Genomic DNA, 25,851 nt, shown 5'->3' with positions numbered 1-25,851 from the left:
AGTATAGTTATCATGTGCTAAGAGGGAGCCTAAGTGCAGCCCAAATAACAGTCCAAAGAGCTAGGGGCGGCAATCCTTAGAAGGCTCTTAAGAGAGCACTCTAGAAAGTTCAAGAGGGGAGTGTAATACACTCCATTTTAGAGGCTTCAAGAAGGGGCAAGAGCTCCCTTGAAAATCTATATAAGGAAACCTTTAAAGGGGGAGAGGTGTTCAATTGCTTGAGATCAAGGCTCTCCCACTCCTAAAGGTTCGAACACCTTGAAGAGAAGAGAAGAGAAGATGGGCTAGGTGCAAGGAGGAGAAGAATGGCTGAAGGAGTTCAAGTCAAGCTAGCGAGAAGAGTTCAAAATCGGGGTTTTTTTTTTTCAGAAATCTATTGTAATAATTCCATTCTATTTTCATTTTCCTTTGATTCGAATTTAGCTTCCTTGTTGTAATTTTTTTCTTTCTCCCTCTTCCATTCTTTCTTGATGTAATTAAGTTTGTAAATTTCATATCAGCAATCAATTTCTTTTTTATTTATTCGAATGGGTGTAAATTGTTCTTGAAGTTTTTTGAATAGGGGTTAATTGTAGATCAATTTAGCCAATTAAACTTTCAAAACTCAGATCTGAGATTGCAAGATCTGGATTGCTTGAAAGAGAATTCAGATCTGCAAATTTTCAGATTGGCCGAATTGATCTAAGCTTGAAATTCTTATAGTGTTTGAGAAAGAATTTAGGAATTCAGATCTACTATTCAAGAACTGAATTTGATGCAAGGTTAGAGATAACTTGCACAATTCAGTTGGTAATCAATCCATATTTGAATTGATACCTTAGAAATATTTGAAGAAATGCATACATGAATGATTAGATTCTTGTTAGAGATAGAAGAACCGTCACTCATGCATAGGATGAACATACGCTTGAAAGAGGTTGTTCATGACCTTGGGGTTTCACTAAACGAAGGCTCAATCACAATCTATTCAAATGATTCAATTTGGGTGATTGTTGAATTCTGATATTAACATTAATTGCTTACTTTTCTAACCTGAATTGAAGGCAATTGAGCCAATAATTTAGATAAATTTTAGTTCAGGATTTTTAGCTTTTGAATAAAGTTTTGATTCATTGTTGATCAGATAAGAAATGATCAATTTAATATTAGTAATTGTTTCCTAAATCCTTATGGGAACGATACTTTACTCACTACTTTATTACTTGAACGGCTAATGCACTTGCTAGTGTCACAATGAGCCACATCAATAAAGAAATAGAGTGGCAAATTCACAACATCAAGCATAATATTCTATAACTCTTATCCTTTTTGACATAACTGTAATAGCCCATGTAAATAGAAATATGAATAGGGCTGCGCATGAACTAACTTATAATGTTTGTAAATATAATATCGTAAACAGTAATGTTTTGCTACAATTAATTGAAGCTTTATGAGGTTTACAAAACAAAGAACATAAGATGTGATGGCTGATAAAGAAAACATTAATAATTAATAATTAATTGAATGGGTGGTGAAATCCTGCACATTGAATCACAATGCAAGGACATGGTTTTAGTGCAGCGATAATTAGACATGCCTATGAACATACCCTAAAAGTTTTTTTTCCTTTTTTTAGTGTGGAGGAATCCCAGTTTATACTTGGTCCTCTTTTGCTAGCATATTGCTCTTGGAACTAGCTAGGCCTGGGAAAACAACTCCAGGAAACATGATGAGGGCAAGCATCATATCCATATTTATACATGCAGTGATGCAGTACAAGGCTGTGGTCCTTCCATTAGTCATCACATGACCTCGTTAGTTTTGGTCCTAGGGAAACATTCATTGGCTCTGCACAAACAAAACATTAAAGAAATATCAGACGCACGGATCCTCTTATCATCCATCCTATTTACACCAAGATCTCTGTACATAATCAGTTTGCCCACTTTAGACAGATTAGGCGTAGACAAGGTAAACATACACAGACTAATTTTTGGGTGGAAAAGGCGAACCACCAGTTGTCTTGTTTCTGGTTAAGACTTAAAAAGAGTCAACTCGTCGTAGTTGTTTTGCTGTATAAGCTGCTGCTGCGTCACGGTAAGTCATCCTCCAGTTCTAGCGAAAATAATGTTGGTGTCAGCTGTTATGCAGCAGAATCAAAACGCTGTACAGAGATTGTTAGCCTTCATCTTTGAGGAACATTCCTGTTGGATGGGAATTGCTGGGCCACACAGCCTGCTCCGTTTTGGTTCGGATATTCTTACACGTGAAATTGCTACTGCAAGCACATCAACCAAACCACAGTCGTCCTGTTCATCCGACTTCCGACCAAAACTATCAAATGATGAAACCGGACTCAGGCCATCACTGACAAGAACACTGGCCATCCTTTTTCTCTCCGGCTCCACCCTAGCCACGTTAGTGAGTTGGCGGCAAGATCCTATATGGTTTCTCACTTTTGATTTCATCTGTAGTGTCCTCAACGTGCGTTCCGTGTAGAACAAAACCCATGGGTGTCCTGAAAGCAATGTTCACTTGACTCTTAATATAATGAAACAAGAAAACCACCAGAGAAAAAAAAAAAAAGAGGAAAACACAGCACAATCAGAGCTTACTTAGTACTTCCTCCGCAGTTAGCCTTGCCGAAACATCTCTTGTTAGCATTCGGCTAATTAAATCCTGGGCAGGTCGGGATACCGACTCCCATATCCCACTATGGAAGTCAAGCTTTACCTTCTTGATTGCCTCAAAAACTGCTTCCAATGAATCTCCATGAAATGGAAGGGCACCAATCAAGAGCGCATGTAGTAGTACACCAGCACCCCAGATATCAACTTTCTCAGAATAGTCTCCCAGCAGAACTTCTGGAGCAACATAGGCTGGACTACCCACTACACCAGATAGTTTCTGACCTGTGGCAAACAAACAGCTCTTTTAGAAACAGCAAAGGAAAACTATTGGCAAATTAACAATACGTGTAAATGGAAAGGGAAGAAAAAGATTCTCCAAGGTTGATGCATACACTTTGACGTATATATCACACAAAATTGTAAAGCAAGCTGCTTTATTACATGACCCACTTTTTCTCTTTTCCTTTTTGACACTATTAATACATTGACAAAAGATAACACGTTAACAAAGACGAGATCCATAGCATCTTCCACCCATATGACTTACAACATGATTCGTCACATTGAACATCTACTAACAAGCTGATATCTTAGAAATCAAAAAGGTGTCAGGTTCAACTGCTGGCCATTGCCATCACTGGAGATTTAGGCCCATGCCAGGATCACTTATGCGGAACAACTTCTAGAATTTTTAACACAAACAGCAGAAATATATTGACAAGGATGCATATTACTAAATGAAAAATCATTTCTTTCTCATTTTGAGAAAAAGAAATCAAGTGGACAACAATTGCAACAGCTTGCCAAACTCTCAAGTTGCTTACATGACAAGGAAGATATTGATTGATACAAAAGGTTCTTTTACATATCTCAACATGTTCCCTGGAATGTGTTCTCCCTCCACAGAGAGCCCCAGCTGTTTAGGGGGTTTTGTTTTAACTAATAAACCCACCAAAAGACCAAAATACCAATCTACATCTAAATCATTCATTTGAATAAGCATAATATATGTGCAACATGCAAAAGAGTAGAGCACTAGGAGAACTATAATCTCTACTTCCTTATTAGCTAAACTGGAAAAGAATAAAGGAATTACTCCTTCATAGCCAGGAAAACAAAGATCATACTTCAGATTGTTAGACAAACACAAACCAAACAATTAGATTAGGTGGTCATTCTTATTAGTGAAGGAACAGATTATTGTGGCCCATGGACAGTCATAGGACAAAACTGCATAAGATGGATAACTAATTTTTACAGACAAAATATAATGAAACTGAGAGAATGTTCTTTCCGATTGATGAGGTGTTTCAACAGTGGAGACCACTGCCCACCTGATCTTCAGTGATACTTACTATCACCATATATTGCCTTTCATCTGGAAACTGAAAGACATGGAATTATGGAAACGAAATCCACAAGGGTGAGACGATGGGGTAAACCAAATGTCTACCTGGAGATAAGTGATTTGTTGTCTACTTCCTTGTTCTGGGTATGAGACCTACCAAAATAAATAGCTTCACAGATTTTAAATTTTTAAGACAAGGATGATATCTTCCAGTTGTACAAGAAACGTAAAAAAGAATGACAATGACATGTCCAACAGCTATGGGATTAAGCTTTGCAAGGAACTATGGAAGAAATTCAAAATTATGATATCTAAACCCTTTTTCTCTCTCAATCTAATCTAAATATTCACAAACCCTTTCTATTTTGCACAAATCTCTTAAAATAAGGAATCCCAAGACTGGAACATATTACATTTTTCAAAATTTAAATGAAACTTAAAATCTTATAACAAACAATATTCAAAATCATATGGAAAAATGTTTTAGATAAAATGGATTAGGATTTTATCAAACTGTTCACAAGAACACGAATTTCTTCTATTTTCCGCTAGTTAAACCAACCATTGAAGAGAATAACATATTACTGCAGAAGTACGATAACTAGCATTGAAAGAATCACCACATCCATATAAAATCTGCTGGCTCTTACTTTGCAGAAACAGACAACTGTCAGGAAACTAAAGGAGAAAATAACAATTTGTTTTGAGTGAAAAGGATAGCATTCATGAATTAATTCCTATGGACTTTCGGTGTATTACCATTTGAAACCCTCACAGCTAAGCCAAAGTCTGCAAGCTTCATCTCTCCTGAGGTTGTAAGAAGGATGTTCTCGGGCTTTATATCCCTGTGAACGACACCCATATCATGGCAATACTTGATGACCAAAACTAGTTCCTTGAGTATGTTAGCGGCTCGCTGCTCAGAACATCGCCCCTCCTTAAACATCTGGTCAAGTAAACGTCCCCCAGGGCACAACTCCATCACAAGATGGAAAGAGTCGGGATCCTCGTAAACAGCCTTCAAGGTCACAACACCAGGGTGGCCTGAAAGGTGTTGCATTATCTCCACCTCTCGGTGTACGGTTTCTTCTCCTTTGGGCAAGGTTTTGCATGCAAATTCCGCTCCACTGACCTTGCTCCGGCACAGCCGAACTGACCCAAATTTACCTTGTCCAATCGCAGCACCCAAAACATACTCCTGCTCAATCTTCTTCTTCCTTCCCATCTGAGTAGCAGCCTCAATGCAACCAATCTTCCTCTTGAGACCTCTTCCAGGTAAATCAGAGGAAGAGCTTCCACAAGGTGGAGCAGTAACAACGCCAGTGAGTCTGCTTTTACTTGAATGGACAGATTCCGCAGACACCTGTTCCTTGCATTTCTTCTTCCTCCTTGAACATTCTTCCAATGATAAATGTGAGCCAATGACAGACAACGAAGACGGTGATTTGCGATTGGATGGTAAAATCGCTTGTAGATCTGAACAATCAATCTGGGTTTCACTTCCTTTCCTCTTCTTCCTTAACAACTCCATTGCGATTAGCTAAAATCACCTAGAATTAAAAATGTAAGCAATCCAATGATGTATTGGATTAAACAAAAGTAGCCAATGCTAACTCCAGAATGCACCAAGCACGGATCCTTAAACGGAAATGAATTATCAAGTCAAGAATCTTCTACTAAAACTAAATAGAAAGAGGGCGTCGCGAAAGAATGGCTCCCAGGCTCAACTCTGCAACTCAATCAAAGGGAGATACGCAGTCAGCGCCTCCAAATACACGCCCATGTACCGATTAAGAATATTTTCGAATAATCCAAAAAAGTAATAAGAAGGAAAAATAGGGATGGAAAAGCCAAACCTTTGAACAAGAGCCGCTTGTTCTTCTTTTTCCGACCCATCAGAACAAACGATCCGCAGTTTTCAATCATCGATCGGCCTCTCTTCGCGAATATCGGCTGAGAAAGTAGGCATCTGTGATCGTTATCGATCAATAGGAATAGGAGAAGAAGAAAACCCCAGATAAATAAAAGAAGAGAAGAGAAGGAAACAAAAGAAAACCCTAGAAACCTGTCAGGAAAAGGAAAGGTAGGAACGATCACGGAACTCTAAAATGGGTGAGTGTAGAGAGGGAGAGGGGTTTCGGAGCATACCTTCATTGACTGGGACGCTACGATACTTGTTCAGGAAGAAGAATTTCTGGGCGAAGGAAAAGGGAAAGTAGCAGTTGCTGTGTTGTTGTAACGCACGGAGAACGGTAATAAAAAACAAGTGAGATATTTCTTTGGTAACAAAGAAAGACTCTATGACTCAACGTGTGTGTGTGAGAGAGAGAGAGAGAGAGATCACCCCACCGATTTGTCGGGGGAGGGTGGAGAACTACAGCCCAGAGGGACTCCGGACTCCCGCCCTTACTTAACGTCCTTAGTTAGGGTCCCCGGTCCCGATCCAATAATGGTGTTTCACCCAAAAAAATATCCAATAATGGCGCTATCGTGTTACTCGAGAGTTTTAGACCGTCGGATTTGTATCGTTTGTGCCCATCAACTAGAAAGGATACAGTATATGAGAACGCTTTAGGACCCGTAAATGGGTCAGAGGCCATAAATGAGATGAGATCCACTATTAGATGGGTCCCAGTTTAAAGGTAAACATTACCCCAATAAATTGGATGTTTTTCTTTGGAAAAATTGCAAATCAGTACCCTTTTATTTTGGGATAGTTTCATTTTGATTCCCAAACTTCAAAACCTGCTAATTAATCAATTTTTAAAATATTCCAATTTAGTTCGTTAATCACATGATATGTACAATTTAAATTCTTTTAGGGACAAGTGGACTGCAAATCCCTTTATAGAAAAACTCTATTTTTTGCCATTAAACAATTTAATTTTTTTTTTTAAATATCAAAATTATTCTTTAAAATAAAACACTATTTATCATTCTTTCTCAAAATTCAAGATTGAACAGAATGAGAATGACGATGAACCGTGTCTTTGCTCACTCTCACCTAGTGGCCAATAGAACAAGTAGCAAAGGTAGCTAGTACTGAACATCGCCATCGGAAAACCGGCCAAACTCCAAGAAAAAACCAATAAAGACGTCGCTAAAGATGACCTTCCCTTTTCCGATTTTCGCACCACAAGTTCCTTCTCACCGTCCAACCACCAAAGTTCATTTCTCTCGCTGGAACGACACCAACACTGAGAGGTTCCTCCGCCATGAATGCGCCTAGAAAGAAATCGAAGACGAAATCCACCAGGAGCGACGTTTCGACTTAGCCTTAAGAATTGCCGATGATTATGATAACGAGGCCACCAACACCTCCATCATCACTACCACCACGAGCAATGAAAACTTTAAGTCCATCGGAATGCCTTCCTCTCTTTCTCGCTCACCATGCCCTGGAAAAGCTTCAAAATACTCCAAAAAACCTAATTTTGGCCTCCGAATTCTCATACTCAGCGTTCCATCGAGTTTTAAAGGTTTCTAAGCTTCCAACGATTCCTCCAAAGGCTGAAACTGGTGTTAATGTTGGGGGAAACAGAGATTCGTATAGATTCCCAAATGCGTTATTTGAATTTCAGTAAAATTTATACTGAGACACCAAAGGTGAAGCCCTTAGCATTGCGTGAACCACCATTTGTGCCGTTTGGACCAAGGACATTAATGCCTCAGCCTTGGATTGGAAGAAAGCCGCTTCCTCCAAGCAAGAAGAAGCTGCCTGAATTTGACTCATTTCGGTTGTTGCCACCACATAAGAAAGGGGTGAAACTAGTATAGTCTCGGCGGACTCAGGGCCCAAGTATGCGAGGTCGAGGGAGGAGATTTTGGGGGAGCCTTTAACATTAAGGATCTTGTTCAGGGATGCTTAAAGTAAAAAGAGGAAATTGGATATGGATTTGTATGAATTCATGAGTTTTCCCCCGAAAACATTTCTTTCTTCTGTTTGCATTTGTATGAATTTAGGGGACAAATAAAATTTTCTTCTTTTAACTTTTTTAAGTATTGGTGGGCTTGTTTTGGACACTGGATTCGCTTTTTTTTTTTTTTTCTTTATCAGCTTATTAGACATTTCGGCATTTAGATAGTTGATAAAGAAAATTAGGTGAAACCCAAAGAGCATTTGTATTCTTTTACATCCCATTTAACAGCTGATTAATGGTATATAATAGGTGAAACTAAGCCCAAAGTACAAGATTATGATTTACAATTTTCTCTTTTTTCTTTTAACTTTAATCACCTGATTTAAGCTTTTTCCCTTTTAGAGACTGCCCAATTATAAACAGCAAATTACATGATTATACTCTTCTTTTGATGCTAATGTGGTTACATCTTACCATGCTTTTTTTATTTTATGGGTATGTAATTTGGTAATTTGACCCATTAAACTATAGCATCATCTCGGGTCAGACCCATATATGAGACCAGACCACGCGTTCACCAAAATAAAACGGGAGAAATTAAAAAGGAAAATAGGAAAGGGGTAAGAAAGAAAAAAAGGGGAAAAATTCACTTATTTGTGTGGAAATAGAAATAGAAATAGAGGTGATTGCATCTTCACTGTCGTTCTGGTATGATTGCTCTTCCCTTATTAATCTCACAAGCACATAGAGTCTTTCTTTGGTCACCCGCCAGTAGATTAAAGTTTGAAGAATAAGCATAGGAGAAGGAAAAGTTGTGAAGCAGCAAATATTCAGTCGCCGGATTTTCATCCTTGGCAACTCCCCCGAAGGAGACAACCCGACAACCGGCAGATAAAAGTGGGGAATGATGCTTCCCATGAGCTGAGCATAAGATGCAATCAATGGCTTGTGCTGGGAACTACTTGTATTGTATACAGAGACAGCTAAGTTCAGCTGAGTACAGATATCCAGGTTCTACACTTACGTCAAATGCACCAAGTGTTGGCTTAACTGAATTTGTTGAAGAACCAAGACTTTGACTTTGACTTGGACGAGATTCCTACCTTTAAACCTTTTAGCTTAAAGGTTCGATGTGCAAGTGCAAGTGTATGCAACACAAACCTTGTGTCGGAGTTTCCTTTTCTGGTGAGAGATCTATGACGATAAACAAGAAAACAGAGCGCATGCATGCACACCACCGCCACCGGGCTGCAAAACTGCAATCACTGATCTGTCAAAAATGAGTTTACATCGGGGCGCTTCGCAATACAGCCCTACCGTGTATTAGGAACATTTCCCACAATCACAAATATGGAAATGTTTTCAATGCACGATGATATATGCATTATGCATGTGAGACGCCTGTAGGGCGACAAAAGTAAATTCACATTTACGTCATATATATCAAAAATATATTTGAAACATCTGCTATTGACAAATTCGAAACATGTTGCGAGGTGTAGATGTGATCTAGACAAAAGTGACTAGGCAGTAAAATTTACTAATTATCATCTCTTCTCATTTTATTTTAGGGAGAATGACTTTTCACACACCTTGAGAATTCTTAGCCCCACAGTAGGGTTAAGCACCAACTCGGAATTGTGTAGAATTTTGTTATTTTGAATTGTGTAGAATTTCAGTGAAATTCAGAATTCTGCGGTCATGTTGTGTACTTTTCCGTTTATTTTATTCTTTAAATTATATTATTATTACAGTCAGATCTAAGAACCAATTAACACCTGACATTTGGCATCCACATTTCTAACATATGCATACTCTCAGCACCTCTACTCAAATAGAACACCACGTCAACATCGGTCATCTCATGCTATGTACTGACCATATCACCTTGCTCCATCGAGCGGAGGAAAGGGCGTCAAGCCGAGAAGAAAAATTGACAGCCATAGGAACACCACCTGGTGACATCATGGCCCCCACGTGGCCAATAAAGACCGAGATCAAGGGCTCAAGGCCTAGCACTGTACCACGTTCGCCAGACGTGAAACCACATTATAAATCAAGTGCCCCGAGACCCCGAACACATGTCACAAGCTAATCAATCCAGTGAGTCTTTGACGAGTGAGTGACCTTACCATTTACCGATATAAAGATATGCATTTATTAGTTGACCCACCTCATATTTACTCTTAAATCGGGCCGTGTTGCCCATGGCCCGGTACGGCCTGACCCAGTACGATAGCGGACTATGCCTGAGTCAATACGATGGTTCGGGCTGGCACGGCACTACACGATTATGCCTGTCGTGTCGCCCGCGGCCCGTGTGTCATCATGGCCAAGTCCATGACATGGCACGGCATGGCCCGCGGGTCCGTAACAGGCCATGCTCCGCCTGCTCAATGACTAGTCATTGGGGTTTCGTAATAGCTATAAACAGTTATATATACAGAGGGTATTTATATATTTTGGTTTTGGAAGGAAAAAGAATGATATAAACGCCTCTCAATAACTATATAACAGCTAGTTTATAGGCATTTTGGGTACATTGATAAATAACTTTAAAATGACTAAAATATCCCTCCCAACAATTAAAAGATGATTAGTTTTTAGAGTACTTTGGGCAATTGAATTATTTTCAATTCCTATAAATAACCCTATCCTTCACCATTCTCATCACACCAATTCAATAATTCTCTTGATCTCTTCTCTAGTTCTCATACTCTCTCAAGTCTCAATCTCTCAATCTCCCATACATTCTCTGATTCTCCAATTCTCAACTTTATTGAAGTTTCAACAAAAAGAATATTTGTTCAACGGCTCAAGTATCTCAAGTTAGCAATTTGGGAAGGCTTGGACTCTTTAAGTTGAAAGGCTTCAACTGTTGAAATTAAGTTGGGATTTCAAGCTTACAATCCAAGTAAGTGCAATTAAATTAATTTTTATTTTTTTAATTTAAAAAATGGTCAGCTCCTCCTGAAACCAATTCCTTAATATGTTCAATGTCAACGATATTCAATCATAGCATGGTAGTATTAGCACTAATATAGATACTATTGATATTGATGGAACTTCCACCCCTAGTACTGATACTAGGGGAAATAAAAAAAAAAGGCCATTAAGTTGATTAACCCAGTTTGGAAAATATTTAAAGTAGAGGAGGTTCAGGAGAAGGGAAAAAAATCTATTTGCCAAAAATATAGGAAAAACTTTAACTATTATAGAAAATATGGTATTATCCATTTGGGCAAACATTTGTTCACCTATGAGAAAAGAAGAAGAAGAAGAAGAGAGAGAGAGAGAGAGAAACAACACAAACACAAAGTGGGTGGGGGAGTTTAGTACTTTTAAATATTTTCAAGAAAAAATGAGACAAGAATTAGCAAAATACATTGTACATGTTGAACAACCATTTTTGTTAATTAAATATACTAAACTTGAAAAATGGTTATTAATTTTGTAAATCCACAATTTTAAAAAGTTTCTAGGATTACTATTAGACTATATGCTTTAAATTTTTTTTATTCATATAAACAAAATTTAACTTATATGTTATCAAATCTTAATTCTAAAGTTGCAACTACTTCTGATATTTGGACTTCTAAATTTAACAGAAGTTATTTTTGTGTTACCTGTCATTTTATTGATGAAAATTGGCTTTTAAATAAAAGAATTTTAAGTTTTGCTGGGATTGAATGGCCACATACTAGCCCAGCTATTGCTGCAAGTATTTTAAATACTTTATATGCTTATGGAAATGACAATAAATTATTTTCTATTAGTTTTGACAATGCTAATAGTATAAATGGTAAATTATTTCTTATCAGATGTGCATGTCACATCTTAAATTTTTGTATACAGGATGCTTTACATATTATTTCTACTCATATTTCTAAAATTGAAAATTGTATTATATATATTAAAAGTTCTAGAGCAAGAAAACAAGAATTTAAATATTTATGTCAAAATTATGGTTTAAAATATAAACATTTTATATTAGATGTTAAACATAGATGGAATTCTACTTATGCTATGTTAGAAAATTGTATTTCTCATAAACAAATTCTTAGTGATTTTTATAATGCAAAAATGCCTATTGATACTATATTTGAGGAAGACTGGGAAATAACAATTTGTATAAGAGATTTTTTAAAACATTTTTATGATGCAAATAATGAATCCACAATTTAAAGGTATTGTTGAAATAATGGAAAATAAATTAAAAAAATATTGGGAGAACATTTCACCTCTTTATTGCTTATCTACAATATTAGTTCATAGGATTAGGAAAGATAGTTTAGATATTTTACTTGAAACATATTGTGAAAGTATGAATATTGAAATTGGAAATAAAAAAGAAGAAATTAATAGTTTATTATTTGAAAAGTATAGTTTATATGAATATGAAGTAACATGGAATAATAAAAATTCTACAACTTGTATAGATACATCTTCCACTTATGAACTTGAGTCCAGTAGTGGAAGAGAATTTTTTTTTATTTAATAAGTAAGAGGCAGAAATCCACTATCTCGACAACAAGTCCATTTACTGAACTTAATTTTTATTTACAAGCAAAATTTTCTACTTTAGGTGATTCTTCTATCACCTCGAATGAACAAATAATTTTGATATTTTAGCCCAATGGAGTGAACATGCAAAAAAATATCCAGTTCTTGCCGCCATGGCACATGATCTACTAACTCCTTTGGTGTCTACAGTTCCATCAAAGTCTTGTTTTAGTGCAAGTAATAGGGTGCTGGATGACAAGAAAAAATGTATGAATGATAAGTCTAGAGATGTGCATCTATTTTAAAGATTGGCTAGATGTTGAAAATAGATTACAAGACAAAGGAGGACATGACACTACACCTGATGTTTCACTTGAAACAGATGATCAAAGTCAAGAACAATAGGAAAAAATGGTGAAGTCAATATTTTTTGTATGCTAATAATTGTATAATTTTTTTCAAATTATTGTAATTTTTATAATTTTATTTAATTTATTTGATATTTTTAGTAACGTCATTTTTTATTTTCTATTTTTCTATTTTATTAATTTATTCCATTTTCCAATTTTCATATTTCATTCATCCAACCATTGTATGCTTTGTATCATTCAAATTTAAATGAAATCAAATTCTTATTTTTCTTCCAATTTGTTATTCACTTTGAGCTTTTGTCTCTTTGACTTCTTATTTTGTTAAGTATTTTTTTTTAATTTCTTTGTTAGATTTCTTATTTTTTCAAATAGTTGGCAAAGGAAAGTTAAATGTTTTAACTTTACTTAGCAAAGAAATAAAAAATCAAAAAAAGAAAACAAAAAAAAAGCAAACTAGCTCGATTCGGCCCACGCCTAAGGCCCAACTAGTGGCACAGCCTAAAACTCGTTCAACCCAGGCCCATATCGTGTGGGCCATGCTGGGCCGACCCCCCAAATTATTGTGTGGGCCAGCCTATTTTACACCTCTACTTTCTCTCCTTAGATTTGTCTAACTCAATGCTTAGAGTCCTCACCCTAGGAGATCACCACGATGCCTCTGTCGCTCTCATCGTGCTTCCAAGAATCATCTATGTCTAGGGGCATAGCCAAGTTATTGGGTGGGGGTCTTTGCCCCCCCAAACTTTTCCCTACCCTATACCTTTAACTAGGGGATAATCCATCCCATATACCAATAACTAGGTTGGGCTAACATTTGGTCCCCCAAGTCATTAAAAAAAAAATGTTATTGGGTGGGTAGAATCATATTAATAATGATTTATCTCAATAATGACCCAATCTAATTTCTTAAAATCCTAATTCTAACTTTAACAAAATCCATTATTCTTTTTCTATGTAAATTCAATTTGTTTGAATTAAATTTTTCAGGTTGGACTTGAATTAGAATGACTTATTTACTTATATATTATAGGGTCGGATTGAACAATGTCTCAATCTTAACCCAGCCCAAAATTTAATAGGGTTCGTATTTTTTTTAACTTTAACCTTAACAGAAACTTTAAACCGAACTTTCTGGTTGGATTGTAGTTGTAGAATACATTTCATAGGTGCACTTTAGAAATTTTCACCTGGTCTCCATTCTCCATTCTTCCTCATCTTCATTCTCTTGGCTGGCCCCTTAAAAGTGGCTCTGCCACTATCCATGTCCAAGGTGTGCATCAGGTAATCAGACTTATTGGTGACTTTTGGATGTTAATAATTATTAATTTCAAAATCATATTCTCTCTCTCTCCATCCTACCATTCATTCATTTTCTTATTATCCTTTTTTTCTAAGGTTTTAAAAATCAAACCAGACACAGAACCATTTTGGGGACCGGTTCCTAGGTCAAATAGTTTGACAGTCTGATTTGAATGGAAAAACCCATTCTGATTTAAAAAATAATAATTAAAATAAAAAATGACCAAAAACCATGGTTCAGATTGATGGTTTAATCGCCTGAGTCAGCATGCCATTCACCAAACCAACAGTTTTTGGCTCAGGAGCGGTTTTAGGATGAAACAAAACCGGTTGCCTGACTGGTTCCCGAGTCAACCAGTTTGACCATTCGATCTGGCTTGGTTTTCAAAACCATGCTTTTTTCCATTGATATTACAAAACAGGGATGGCTACAACTTGGGCGGGCCCAACTTGCTCCCAAACCAATGCTTTCAAAACTTGACCAGACGGTCGGACCGAAAAAACTGGAATTGGTCACCGTCTCACCTCAAAACTATCTTTTAGCCAAAAACCGTTGATTTGGTCAGCGAACTATTGACCCAGGCAGTTGAATCGTTTAAACCATTGACCCGAACAACAATTTTTCATTTTTTTTATATTTTATTTTTTTAAATTTTTTTATTAAAATGGGTTGTCCATTCAATTTGAACAGTCAGACCGTTTGACCTAAAAACCGGATCCCTGAACGATTCGTTATCCGGTTCAGTTTTAAAAACCTTGGCCCAAACCAACACAACTAAATTTTTGCATGAGGTTGGACATGAGCTTTTGAGCTACATGCGGGCTTGGACCATAAAACTCGGGTCTTGGGTCTGGTGTAAAGTTGGGTTAGGGTGTAGCCCAAACCCAACCATAGCCCGCATGATGTAAATTTTACATATTTTCAATGGGCCTAGGCTTGACGCAATATAAATTCTTCTAATCGAGTGCCCACACTCCTACATATTTTTAATCAATTTCAATCCTAAATTAGACCATAAAGTCTAATAAAAGATGACTATACAAAAGTATAATCATAATCAAACCCAACCATCCTACACTAAGCTTTATTAAAAGCCCAGTCCTATCCAACCCGAACCTAAGCCCAATTAAAAAAGTGTTGGGTTAAGCTCTAGTTTGGGCCTAGGTTGATAAACATGGGTTTGACCAAGCTCAAGCCTGAGGCTTGCATCTTTAAGGTTGGGCATGGCCATGGGTTGACCCTCAACTTAACCCAACTTGCCAAATTTGTACCCTTACTCATAAGTGAGGACAAAGTGAGTTGCATGTGAGGTCCATTGACGTAGGTTTGATTTTGTGTCTCCATTTTCCTCTTTGCCCACTCTACACATTTCGCTCCCTCCCTTTCTCATCTATTATGTGCATTTGTATGTGCCACTAAAGTAGTTGAATAGAAGGTGCTATCTAGCTTGCTAGTTTAGTGTAAAATACAAACTCACCGTTAGCATTATGTTAGTTTTAAACTTTTATAAGATCATGTGCCCTCTCCTTTATTGCATCTCCAATGCCCAAGTTGACCTTTACCATTTTCTTTCTTCTTTTTTCTTTTTATTTGTTCGAAACGGTAGAGCATCTGTCATAAAAAGGTCAGAACTTGAGTTTTGAAAATACAATAAAAGAGAGAAAAATGGTCTAATAAAAAATCAAAACTAATAGAATATTAATTGTGGGAGCAGAGTATTGGAATCTAAAATTAAAGGGTAACTCCTTGTGGAAAATCAAAGTTCTGGGACATAAGTGTCACTCACTACCCCCAATAATAACTCTTTTAGAATTAGTCTGTAGGGCTGTTCACAAATAAATCCAAACTGATCAACCCGGCCCGACCCAACCAGAGTTGGCTGGTTTTTCTTTATTACCGGTCGGTTTCGGGTTGAAAAAATATATATTCTGAAAAATATTTGTTAAATATAGATATTTTAGTTTTAAATAATAAATATATATATATATATATGAAAAAATATATATTCTGAAATATATCAGATATATATTTTCAGAAATTAGAAAATATATATTTCAATATATTTGTACATATGTTTTGGTTTTAAATATATATTTCCAGAAAATATATTCTGAAATATTATATATAATATTAGCACTTTAACTTCATCTGTATTGTGCAAGATTGGAGTTGGTTGAAATCCAAACCGACCCAAACCAGCTAGGTCGGTTTTACTTAATAGAGGGTCGGTTTCGGCTTTATCTATAAATAACCAGACCAGGTCAAGTCGGTTGAAAAAACACTAGTAAACCAATCCAATCTGACCCGTAAACAACCCTATTAGTCTGGACTGCCCTTAAAATAAGTGCTAAGCCTGGCCTAACCCATAATCATTCCTATGTATTATTCACTTACCTACCAAAAAAAGTAGTTAAATATAAAGGCATGGGTTATGCACATGTACACCACACCACCTGTAATGAATTTTGCTTTTTCTCAAGAAAAAGGGGTATAAGTATTTAGTAGACTTAAATATACGTTGTGAGCTGACCCATAAGACTTAAACATACTTAAAACGTGACATGTGCACTCATAAAAAATTGTATAGTCCTATTTTGCCCTCTTAGTTTTCAGCTATCATGGTGATTCCAAATTCACTGTTAAAATATACACACGAGTTCTTACGAAAAGGAATTGTCTTTCTGCTTTCTTCAGCTCAGACAATATTCAGAGTAATCCCCGGCCAAAGAACAAAACGCAAGGCAAATCAATCACCAAATCCACCACCAAAGCAATTGTTTGTCGAGTAAAGGTAATGGTGATGAGTTTTTCCTCAGTACAAAACCTGACCAGAATTTGCATCACTTTGTGGCAAGACAGAAGTCACATGGTGCATTTTGGTCCGAACTTAGATTTGTTCACCAAGTTTTTTGTTTTTTCTTTTAATTTTCGATATTCATCGTTGGATTGTCAGAAAAAAGAGGTGTTCGAGTTAGAGTTGATATTATTTCCACTTAGTTGCTAATTGTTGTTTCACATGTCTCACCCAATTTTCTTGGGTTTATAATGCATAAAATTAATTAAGACGGTTCCAAAGGCAATGCATTTTGGCTCAGCATTTATGCTCAATTGCTTTGGGATGGGAAGCTTGAATATTAGGTGGATCAAAGACATTCCTACAGAACCAAGGAGAGGCTACTACTGATTTACTTTGATTTGCCGATCAGCAGCAATTGTATTTTGACACAGCCGTATATTATCATCTTTAAATATCATTTGTCAGATTGGTCTTTTGGGATGAACTGCAAGTTTTTACTCTTTTGGATTATCAAGGAAAATAAAATAGTGAACACATGAGGTTGTCTTTTGTTTAGTTCTTTTTGAAAATTTGAAGGGAAATGGAGGGCAAAAGAGACAAAAGGTATGTTCAAGTCCCCTTGAAAACCCAGGGCATGTTTAGTCTTTTACCCTAAAATAGAGGACAAAGGGTTGTTCTTCATGGCATATTCGAATATTCATCAACTGCCCTTTGCTTCCGTCCATAGCCATGACTCATGAGACCGTATGATGGGATTCCAAGCCCTTACTGAAATGCCACGGTGGAAGGACAATAACACACAGAATACACGTCGAGCTCTCAGACCTCAGTGTAAAGCATTCAGAGCTGTGCAGTGCTTGTGCATGATAGGTTTGAAGAGTTAGCGCACAACACGGTCTGGATGCATTGCTGAGCCAATGGCCCTTTCAACAACATGGTTGGTAGAGCTCATGCACAATCTTTCTTTATTCACTGAGACTACTCATAATAGAAACGCAAGGGCCTTAAATAGTCCAATCCAAAAGCTGACATTTGATGGTTGAAGGGCAGGTCAGTCACTCAAGCTGGTGACAATTGCTGATCAAGTATATGATTCAGCTGTTGCACCATTCATATTTATGGCACATGCATTGGGCAATACATGAACATAGTACCCTTCATCTAATGTTTTTTTCAGTACGCCAACTGGATTTCGTCATGGATGCAGATTTGGAATCCAACAGACAGAATCTGTGATGTCAACAACTTGAGGCTCATCAGAAACCCTGTCACCGTTCGTTCCCTAAACCAAACATCTAATTCAGAATAAGAGAAATTTGAAACTTGCTTTCTAGGTCTATTAAATTGCAGTAACCATTTTCCCCTAGTCTCTTTAGATTTCAACAGCAACCTACTTGCTTACACACTCAACCAGTGAATAAACTTCCTCATCCATGTCGATTTTATCTTTCTCCATCATTTTTAGGATGTCTAGAGCTGGTCTCCCAGCATGAATGTGCATCCTGAGCAATGATTTGTACAATTGCAGACTCATGAGACCTAATTGACGGATGACCTTAACATATTTCTTTGCATTCTCAAAGTCCCCATGCCTCACAAAGTACTCAGAGATGGACATTATAATTTTAGGTGATGGCCGCCAGTCACAGTGTTTCAACATAGCAAAACCTTTCTTCATGGCTTCCACGGCTTTATCCATCTCCTGGCTTTTCAACCATCCCTCCATGAGAATCTCCCAAGTCTTGTAATTTGGATACCCACCTTTCTTCAAGGTATGGAGATGTAACGACTCAGCTTTGTCCATCCATCCATTCCTCATGTAAGCACCTAGAAGGACATTTGAGACTCTAATATCATACTTCACACACTGAGATTCCCAAACCCTAAAGACTTTCTCAGCTTCTTCAATACCACCAACTTTCACCAGACACAGTAATATGCACATATAGTTTGCACAAGTAATTTTCCCTGCCACTGATTTGCTGGCTTCCCAGAGCCGAAGTACTTCTTCTTTGTTGTTCAAAGCAGAATACTGTGTAATTAGGAAGAAATAACCAAGCCGCTTTTGGGTTGAGAGCTTCTGTTCAGCAGCTCTGAGTGCCACAATGGCATTGTCAACAAGGCCCGATCTTATATATATGTTGGCTAACGTACAGTGACTACTCCAACCCACTTCCACATTCTTGTCATTCATCATTTCCTTGTACACCATCTCTGCAGATGTAACGCCTGATAGCTGGGCACATGCATTCATCCAAAGGTTGTACGAGAGAACATTTAGTGGTATTTTATTTTCTTTCATCTGTTGGATCACGGATGGTACATTCTCAAACAGACGAGTAGCCATATAAAGCTTCATCATTTCATTGAATAAATGAGGGTTCACAGCCAATCCTAACTCTTGTATTTTCAACATAAGAGCCTCAGCTTTCTTGGTAGCTCTTTCTTTTACGTAACAATGAAGAAGGGAGAAACATGCAGCCTTCTTTGAGTTAGTGTTAAGTATATTCTCAAAATATTCCTCAGCCTCTGCTACACCATGGACTTTGATGGTCAACTCCAATCTGAGTGCATGATCAGTTCCTGACATCTGGAAAATGTCCTGAGCTCCCATCCATGTAAGTATCTGCATAATATAAAGGGATGCTATATTTAAAACCAGTGGTAGGGATTTTGGCTCATACTTTCAATAACAGACTGCCAATCAAACCACTTCTTGTGAAAATCAATTTGAAGTAGGCAGGTTTCAATCTGCAAGAGAGCCTAGATGCTATCAAGAATGGAACACGCAGCAGAAAAAGATTTTCTGATCAGAGAACCATAAAACTCACTGCAAATATTTCTGTACATAACCAGTACAAATAATAATAAAATCAGAACCAATAAGAAACTTGAAGACAAGTTTTGCTTTCTGATATTCCATTATTTTTTACCTGAATAAAGAAATCTTAAATAAGCAGAATGGTTTCATCCATTACATAACAAATAAACAGGATTGCATCAGAAACAGCTAAAACATAGTAAGAGAGTACTCTGGACTTTAGTAAGTTGTAGACTCTGCAAAGATGGGAAAAATAAATTTCAGTGATGGAAAAATAAATTTCAGCTAAACTACATAAAACTGCTTGGGAAGGCATTACATCACTCAAAATGAGAAACTAACGTTGCTCCTACTGTGAGCTACCTATGGGATTGCAGTTCTTTTCAACCAGGTTACGAAGCAAAGTTGCTTCTTCAACCAACTCAGCCCCCACAAATGTATCCAAAAGCCTATTACATGCTGATAAATCAAAATTTGTAGGGGCAGATTGCTTCCACTGTTCAAGGACTTCTCCTGCTTCTTTCAACTGCCCAAGCATCAGGTATGAAGAAAGAATACATATATAATTTCTGCTTGTCATTTTCTGTGATGTCATTCTCAAAGATTTCCATATATTATCAATTCTCTCTTTATTTTTGAGACCGGTATAAAGAATTATGAGAAAGTCATAGGTTATCCATTCTCTCTGAGTTATCTTTTTCTCAACCTCAACTAGGGAATTAGACTCCAGATTTCCAAGGTTGCCTGCAGTAATATATATGTTGGTAAGTTTCATGTATGCTGCCCAGTCTTCATTAGAATTGGAATCATGCCTCATTTTATCAAGAATCCTTCTAACTCCATCCATGTCCTGGGTGGCAGCACATGCACTTATCCAGAGATTGTAAGTAAAGAGATCTGGTGGAACCTTCTGCCGTTTCAGCTCTTCAATAACCAAAGAGACTTTCTCCAATTGCCCTACAGACATATACAACGTCATCATCTCATTATATGTGAGGGCACTCAAGGCAAGGTTTAATTCCTTAATTCTCTCAAAGAGCTTCTCCGCCCTTTCAGTTAGTTTTACCGCAGCATAGGAGTGGAGGAGAGAAGTGTAGGTTTCACCAGTCTTTACATTTGGAGGGAGCCCTTCAAAGTAGCGCTCAGCAGCATCAATACCGAAAACTTTGGTCATCAAGTCAATTCGAACTGCATAATCAGAGTCTGATAACTCGAATTCTTGATGAGTAACCATCCACTCTGATATCTGCAAGCTTGTATCAATTTTTTTAAACAGGTTTCAACAACAATTCCAATTAGAACAATGAAAAGTAATGTGAAAATAAATGTCATACAGCATGGCACTTCATCTTGCATTTGAGAGTGAACTAATAATTCAAATAACACAAAGAAGTAACTAGAAACCGATTGGAAGTACAACTACAAAATGTGGCTTTATTTCATGGATTAACTGAAATACATGCATCCCAGTAACAATATTATATGGTGTAAGGTAGTCTGAAACCTTGAAGGTTGGGAGAAAAGTGGATAGGAATCTGAGGTCCTCTCAGATTTGATGATCTGGGGGTCTGTGAGGGGTGAGAGAGTGGAAAAAAAAATACTATATGCAAGAGAGAGAGGAAGCTGGAGCTCCCTCAGTAATGGAGAAATATACTGAGACTGGATTTGATAGGAAAATCCCTCCGTTACAGTTCTGAGACTGATATTTCCTCTTTTTTCTGGTACCTGGACCTGATAATTGGTGGTTCAGTGACCAATTATCTGTTTTAGGGATGCAGGCGGGTATTTATAGCCACTCTTGGAAGTTTTTGGACCTGTCTTCTTGCAGAATTAACCTGATTATCTTTTCTTGGGAATCACAATAAAAGTGTTTGTTATACAGATACTTGTCTGACATTTGTTACAAAAATATCTATCTGACACAATTGATTAGTTATGTCTCATGTGCTTTATTTATTTTTGACAATATCATGCAATGATCGGTACACAGTTATGCGCCTTTCCCAGCCTCACACACATGTCTTGAACACATTCACTTATTTGCTGCTGTCATTTTGCAGGTTTCCAATAGCCAAATTTCTCATTTCACATGTCCTCTGATGGTTAATTGTGATTTGTGGCCTTGTGCAAGCCTATGCTCTTAAAGATTACATAGCTCAAAAACCAAACTGGGAAAATGATCACAACCAGCAGATATATTGCATTCTTGGGTCAAAAAGAAAAATTTAAGGGTCCGGTTGGTTCGCAGTCAGAATTGAAATTCTTCAGAATCGGAATTGGAATGGCCTATTCCCATAGTCTGTTTGGTTCAGACAGGAATGGGAATGGGATTTCATTCCCAAGGGAGTAGGGTTGTCAATTGGACTGGATTTGATCCAATCCAATCCAGTCCAGTCTGAGTCCATTATAAATGGACCAGGTCCAATCCAGTCCAATGAATATTTTGGACCATTTTGGACTGGTCCAATTCAATGTCTGGACCATCCAATCTGTTCAAATTCATTTTGATTTAATGGTTCCAAAACCTGGTCCATTGACACCTATAGTCTTATCTTATATCAATGGACCAGATATTGGCTTAATCCAACCCAATCCTATATAAATTTATTACAGACAGACCAGATCCAATCCAATCTAATAAATATTTTGGACCGAATTGATCCAATCCAATATGTCTTGTTGGTCCATCCAATCCGTCCAAATTGATTTTGGACTGGACGGGGTCCAATCCAAAACCAGTCCATTGACACCCTTACAAAGGAGGGGCAGGGAATGGCCATTCCCTCAAATGGGGGAATGCCATTCCAACATGAATGAGAATGGGATTCCGATTCTACCCAACCAAACAACTGGAATTGGAATAGCCCATTTCGGTTCTGATTCCAGACCCCTATTCCTGTGAACTAAACGGGGCCTAAGTTTTTACATGCCATGCAAATTCAAGTTTCAACATTCCACTTGTGACCTGAGAGGTGGTTCAAGAAGCTCCGGAGCCGTGAATACATTAATTTAAGGAGGTTTGCAGTAGTTTGGCAAAAGAAAGCACCAGCAATAAGAAAAAGGTTAGAGGAAAATATTTTAGAAGTTTTTAAGCTCTAGAAACATCATCAGAGTGAGATACTATTAAGCTGCATATAATTCTTATAAAATAATACTGATGTTTTAAACTTTCCAGGAATTTGCTCTAAGAATTAAAAGGATTACCCCCTGAGCAAATAAAGAAGCCTCGCATAGAAGTTCTAAGGACAACATGAAAGTGATTTTTCACCAAATATGGCCTCTTGTTAGAAAAGATAGCACTTATAAGTTTCCCTCTTTGCTTTTGCGTTTTCCTTTTTTCTATGAAAAAAAAAAAAAAGAATCACTGGATTAGATAAAAGACCATGTATGAAAAGGTCCACATTAGTTTTCCTAATTCAATTGATAATAGGCAGGTCCCATATACAAACGTGAAAAATGAAGTTATCAATGGAGACGCGAAACAGTTTCTAAGGAGGAAAACTCGCAACAAATGCTACTATACTAGGCTTGAGTCCACATCAAAAGTGGAACATTAGCAACTTTTAATTCGGCAGCGAGCGCTAGTAGAATGTTTAGCTACTGAGATAAAGAATTTAAGCACAAAAGCTACTTTAGGGAACTCAACTCTAAAGAAGGGGAGGATAATTGATGTCTTCGAGTTAAACTACATTTGATACGCATGCTTCGAAATAATTAGAATGGCACATTAAGAATTTAGCAATTCCAGCAAGAGTAAAGAAAGAGGGAAATCCTAACCTCGAGAGCGTGCTTATACCGCTGAGATTTCCTGAGCTCTCTGGAAATCTGTCTAAGCTCGGAAAGGGTAATTGTGTTGCCTTCGCTGACCCATTTCTGAATCGCGGTCGTCGCGCTCCTTTTTGGAAGTCTGAGTCTGAAGATCCTGCTCTTCAGATCTTCTACTGGAGATGGAGATTCTTCGAGCGGTTCACTTCTCAATGGACCCGAGGAGAGCGACCTCGAGAGCCTTGTTTCCTCCAATAAGAGCATCTGAGACGGAGGACTATGTCCGCATTTCCTAGGGTTTCCAAAGTGCTCATAATTAGAGAAATTAAACGCATACACAAGAGAGAGAGAGAGAGAGATTCGAAGCAGCACTTACCGTCTGAGACCGGCGATGAACGAGCGCATCGCCATTGCCCAGTTTGATCGTATTTCTGTCTACTAAAATCTTCTTCCGTGTTTCTGTGTAATCATACCTTTCGGGCATCATAGATACTGCCAAATTCATTCTCGTTGTTATACCAAAAACTAGGGGTATTCAAATTCGGTTATCAAACCGAATCGAATAAGCCACTTCGGTTTGGTTAATTCGATTTTGATTCGGTTCGGTTTTAGGATATTAAAATTTTCGATTTATTATTTTTTGTTAGATTTGAGAAAAAATTCAATCGAACTAAACCGGAAATTGAATTAATCAAAATACAATACATTTATTCATATTTTAATTATAAATATTCATATTAATATTAACATTACTATTTGTATTATATTATATATATTTTAATTATAAATGTTAATATATTTTAATAATAATTATTAATATAAATATAAATACATTTATATTTTAATTAACCAAATTAACTGAATTAAAACCGAACAAAACTGAATTTAATTTAGTTTGGTTTCAAATCTATTTCCGAACTGAACTGATCGAATGAAGACCCCTACCAAAAACATCATTTTTAAACGAAAAAAAATGGGAATTTCTTTTTTGATAACTAGCCAAATTTCTTAAACTACCCTAAGTTTTTTTTTCGCTTCATTAAACTACCCTAAGTTTTGAAATGCATTAAAACTTCCCCATTTGCAAAATCATTGAAGGACCCTAATTTTTTATTTTTATAATTGACTAATTATTCCCCAGCCGTTGAGGCACTCATCATCTGTTTGCTTGTGATACATGTGAATTATATAATTTTTTAAATCAATTTTATCCTTTCATGGTAAAATTAAGGGATAAATTTACTGTACTTCATCTCAGAATTCTGAATTCAATTGTAGACTTATAACAGTTCAAAATTATAAACACCTCCACCTATAACACTCATAGCCACCTATAAATTAGCATCAATTCCCAGCTGGTGGCACGGTGGCACCTACCCCAATTGTATGGTGGAGCTAAGATTTTTGGAGTGGACTTAACAGTAAAACCCCCAAAATAAAAAACTGAGGGGATACAGCTGAACTTGAAAGTTTAGAAGAAGAGAAAGGAAAATTGCTTTACCCTTTATTATTTTTAGAATTTTCAAAACATCTTTCTACACAAATTTTGTTATAAATCTCCTTAAAAGCTAAAATTGCAGTACACTCAATACAATTTACAAAGAATTATAGGGATATACGTGTCCTATAAATCTACCTCAAATAAAATATACAAATGTGTATTTGTGAACAATCGGATCGGATCTTAACGGATTGAATTGACCTTATCCGAATTTGATCCAATAATTACACGATCACATCCCATTCGATTCGTTAACATATAGATGGATATCCAAATCCAGCAATAATTGGACCGGATACGAATTCAAATTGGATCAAAATCGATTCGTTTACACCCCTATTGGTTGGCTGTTGGGTATTATGGGGTTGGGGGATGAGATACCCCAACTCCCTGGTTATGGAGATGGGTCAAATCAAATCAGATGTAGTAAGATCCAAATTTTGATCTATATCATACTTGGATAGATCATTTTATCCAAATAATTTGCCATTCTCAGAGAACAAATATGGAATTCATATATAATAATGTTTTCTTCACCTTTATAGGTCATTTCTATGCAAATAATTTTAGAAAATATTGTTTTGTCTTTTCTATGTATATAATCATATATTATACATCCTACATACTTTACATGATTTGGTCAGTAATCTAGTTAGAAAGAAATGAGAAAATTGAGGGAAAAATAGAAGAGAGAAAGTATAAAGCTGAAGAAAACAGATCTGAAAAAAAAAGATGAGCGTACAGTCCCTTTCCATTATATAAACTCCTTTTCAAATATAATTGAAAACAACCAGTATACTCCTGATTGTACTCCCTTAAACTGCAAATCATAAGAAAAAATCAAAGACAAGAACTTAAATGAACCCAGGAATACACCTGTACACATAAACTCCCTACTCTCACTCAAACATTATACAAGATAGAAATATGGAGCATTTCTCAACAAAGAGAACATGTTGGACAACTGAAATCA

At 36.8% G+C, this 25,851-nt stretch overlaps 2 protein-coding genes across 8 annotated transcripts; both read right to left on the bottom strand.

Annotated features, from left to right (window-relative positions):
- Positions 1-1,709: 1,709 nt before the first annotated feature.
- Positions 1,710-6,413, bottom strand: PEPKR2 (phosphoenolpyruvate carboxylase-related kinase 2). Of its 6 annotated transcripts, none has more exons than XR_016076538.1 (5): positions 5,817-6,097; positions 4,720-5,689; positions 2,598-2,894; positions 1,964-2,500; positions 1,710-1,830 (listed from the first exon to the last, which is right to left on the bottom strand). XR_016076538.1 is itself a non-coding variant. In XM_010268245.3 (5 exons), the coding sequence occupies exons 3-5, from the start codon at positions 5,489-5,491 to the stop codon at positions 2,139-2,141; spliced, it is 1,431 nt and encodes a 476-aa protein (XP_010266547.1). In that variant the 5' UTR covers positions 5,492-5,689; positions 5,817-5,913; positions 6,109-6,413; the 3' UTR covers positions 1,847-2,138. The 6 variants fall into 6 exon arrangements, 5 of the variants coding, with proteins under 5 accessions (XP_010266547.1, XP_088744729.1, XP_088744730.1 ...); XM_010268245.3 differs by lacking the exon at positions 1,710-1,830 and adding an exon at positions 6,109-6,413 and having other exon boundaries at positions 1,847-2,500; positions 5,817-5,913; XM_088888603.1 differs by lacking the exon at positions 1,710-1,830 and adding an exon at positions 6,109-6,360 and having other exon boundaries at positions 1,847-2,500; positions 4,720-5,510; positions 5,817-5,929.
- Positions 6,414-18,029: 11,616 nt separating this feature from the next.
- On the bottom strand, positions 18,030-24,084 carry LOC104604043 (Tetratricopeptide repeat (TPR)-like superfamily protein). Of its 2 annotated transcripts, XM_010268262.2 has the most exons (4): positions 23,754-24,083; positions 23,390-23,669; positions 20,727-20,858; positions 18,030-19,417 (listed from the first exon to the last, which is right to left on the bottom strand). In XM_010268262.2, exons 1-4 carry the CDS (start codon positions 23,786-23,788, stop codon positions 18,182-18,184), a joined length of 1,683 nt encoding a protein of 560 aa, XP_010266564.1. In that variant the 5' UTR covers positions 23,789-24,083; the 3' UTR covers positions 18,030-18,181. The 2 variants fall into 2 exon arrangements, with proteins under 2 accessions (XP_010266564.1, XP_010266573.1); XM_010268271.2 differs by lacking the exon at positions 20,727-20,858 and having other exon boundaries at positions 23,754-24,084.
- Between the last annotated feature and the right edge of the window lie 1,767 nt (positions 24,085-25,851).

Source organism: Nelumbo nucifera, chromosome 5 (assembly GCF_055504915.1).
Source record: "Nelumbo nucifera cultivar China Antique chromosome 5, China Antique-T2T, whole genome shotgun sequence".
NCBI classification, from domain to species: domain Eukaryota; kingdom Viridiplantae; phylum Streptophyta; class Magnoliopsida; order Proteales; family Nelumbonaceae; genus Nelumbo; species Nelumbo nucifera.
The sequence above is the reverse complement of the archived record's forward strand: the minus strand, read 5'-3'. Positions and strand labels throughout refer to the sequence as shown.

Excerpts from the sequence above, each read along its gene's own strand:
- LOC104604043 (XM_010268262.2), bottom strand. The coding sequence starts at position 23,788 with ATGGCGATGCGCTCGTTCATCGCCGGTCTCAGACG. Across the intron at positions 20,859-23,389 it reads GGTATAAGCACGCTCTCGAG|ATATCAGAGTGGATGGTTAC; the intron begins GTTAGGATTTCC and ends ACAAGCTTGCAG. Across the intron at positions 19,418-20,726 it reads TTGAAGGGCTCCCTCCAAAT|ATACTTACATGGATGGGAGC; the intron begins GTAAAGACTGGT and ends TATATTATGCAG.
- PEPKR2 (XM_010268245.3), bottom strand. The coding sequence starts at position 5,491 with ATGGAGTTGTTAAGGAAGAAGAGGAAAGGAAGTGAAACCCAGATTGAT. Across the intron at positions 2,895-4,719 it reads AGCTGTGAGGGTTTCAAATG|GTCAGAAACTATCTGGTGTA; the intron begins GTAATACACCGA and ends TGTTTGCCACAG. Across the intron at positions 2,501-2,597 it reads AACTGCGGAGGAAGTACTAA|GACACCCATGGGTTTTGTTC; the intron begins GTAAGCTCTGAT and ends CATTGCTTTCAG.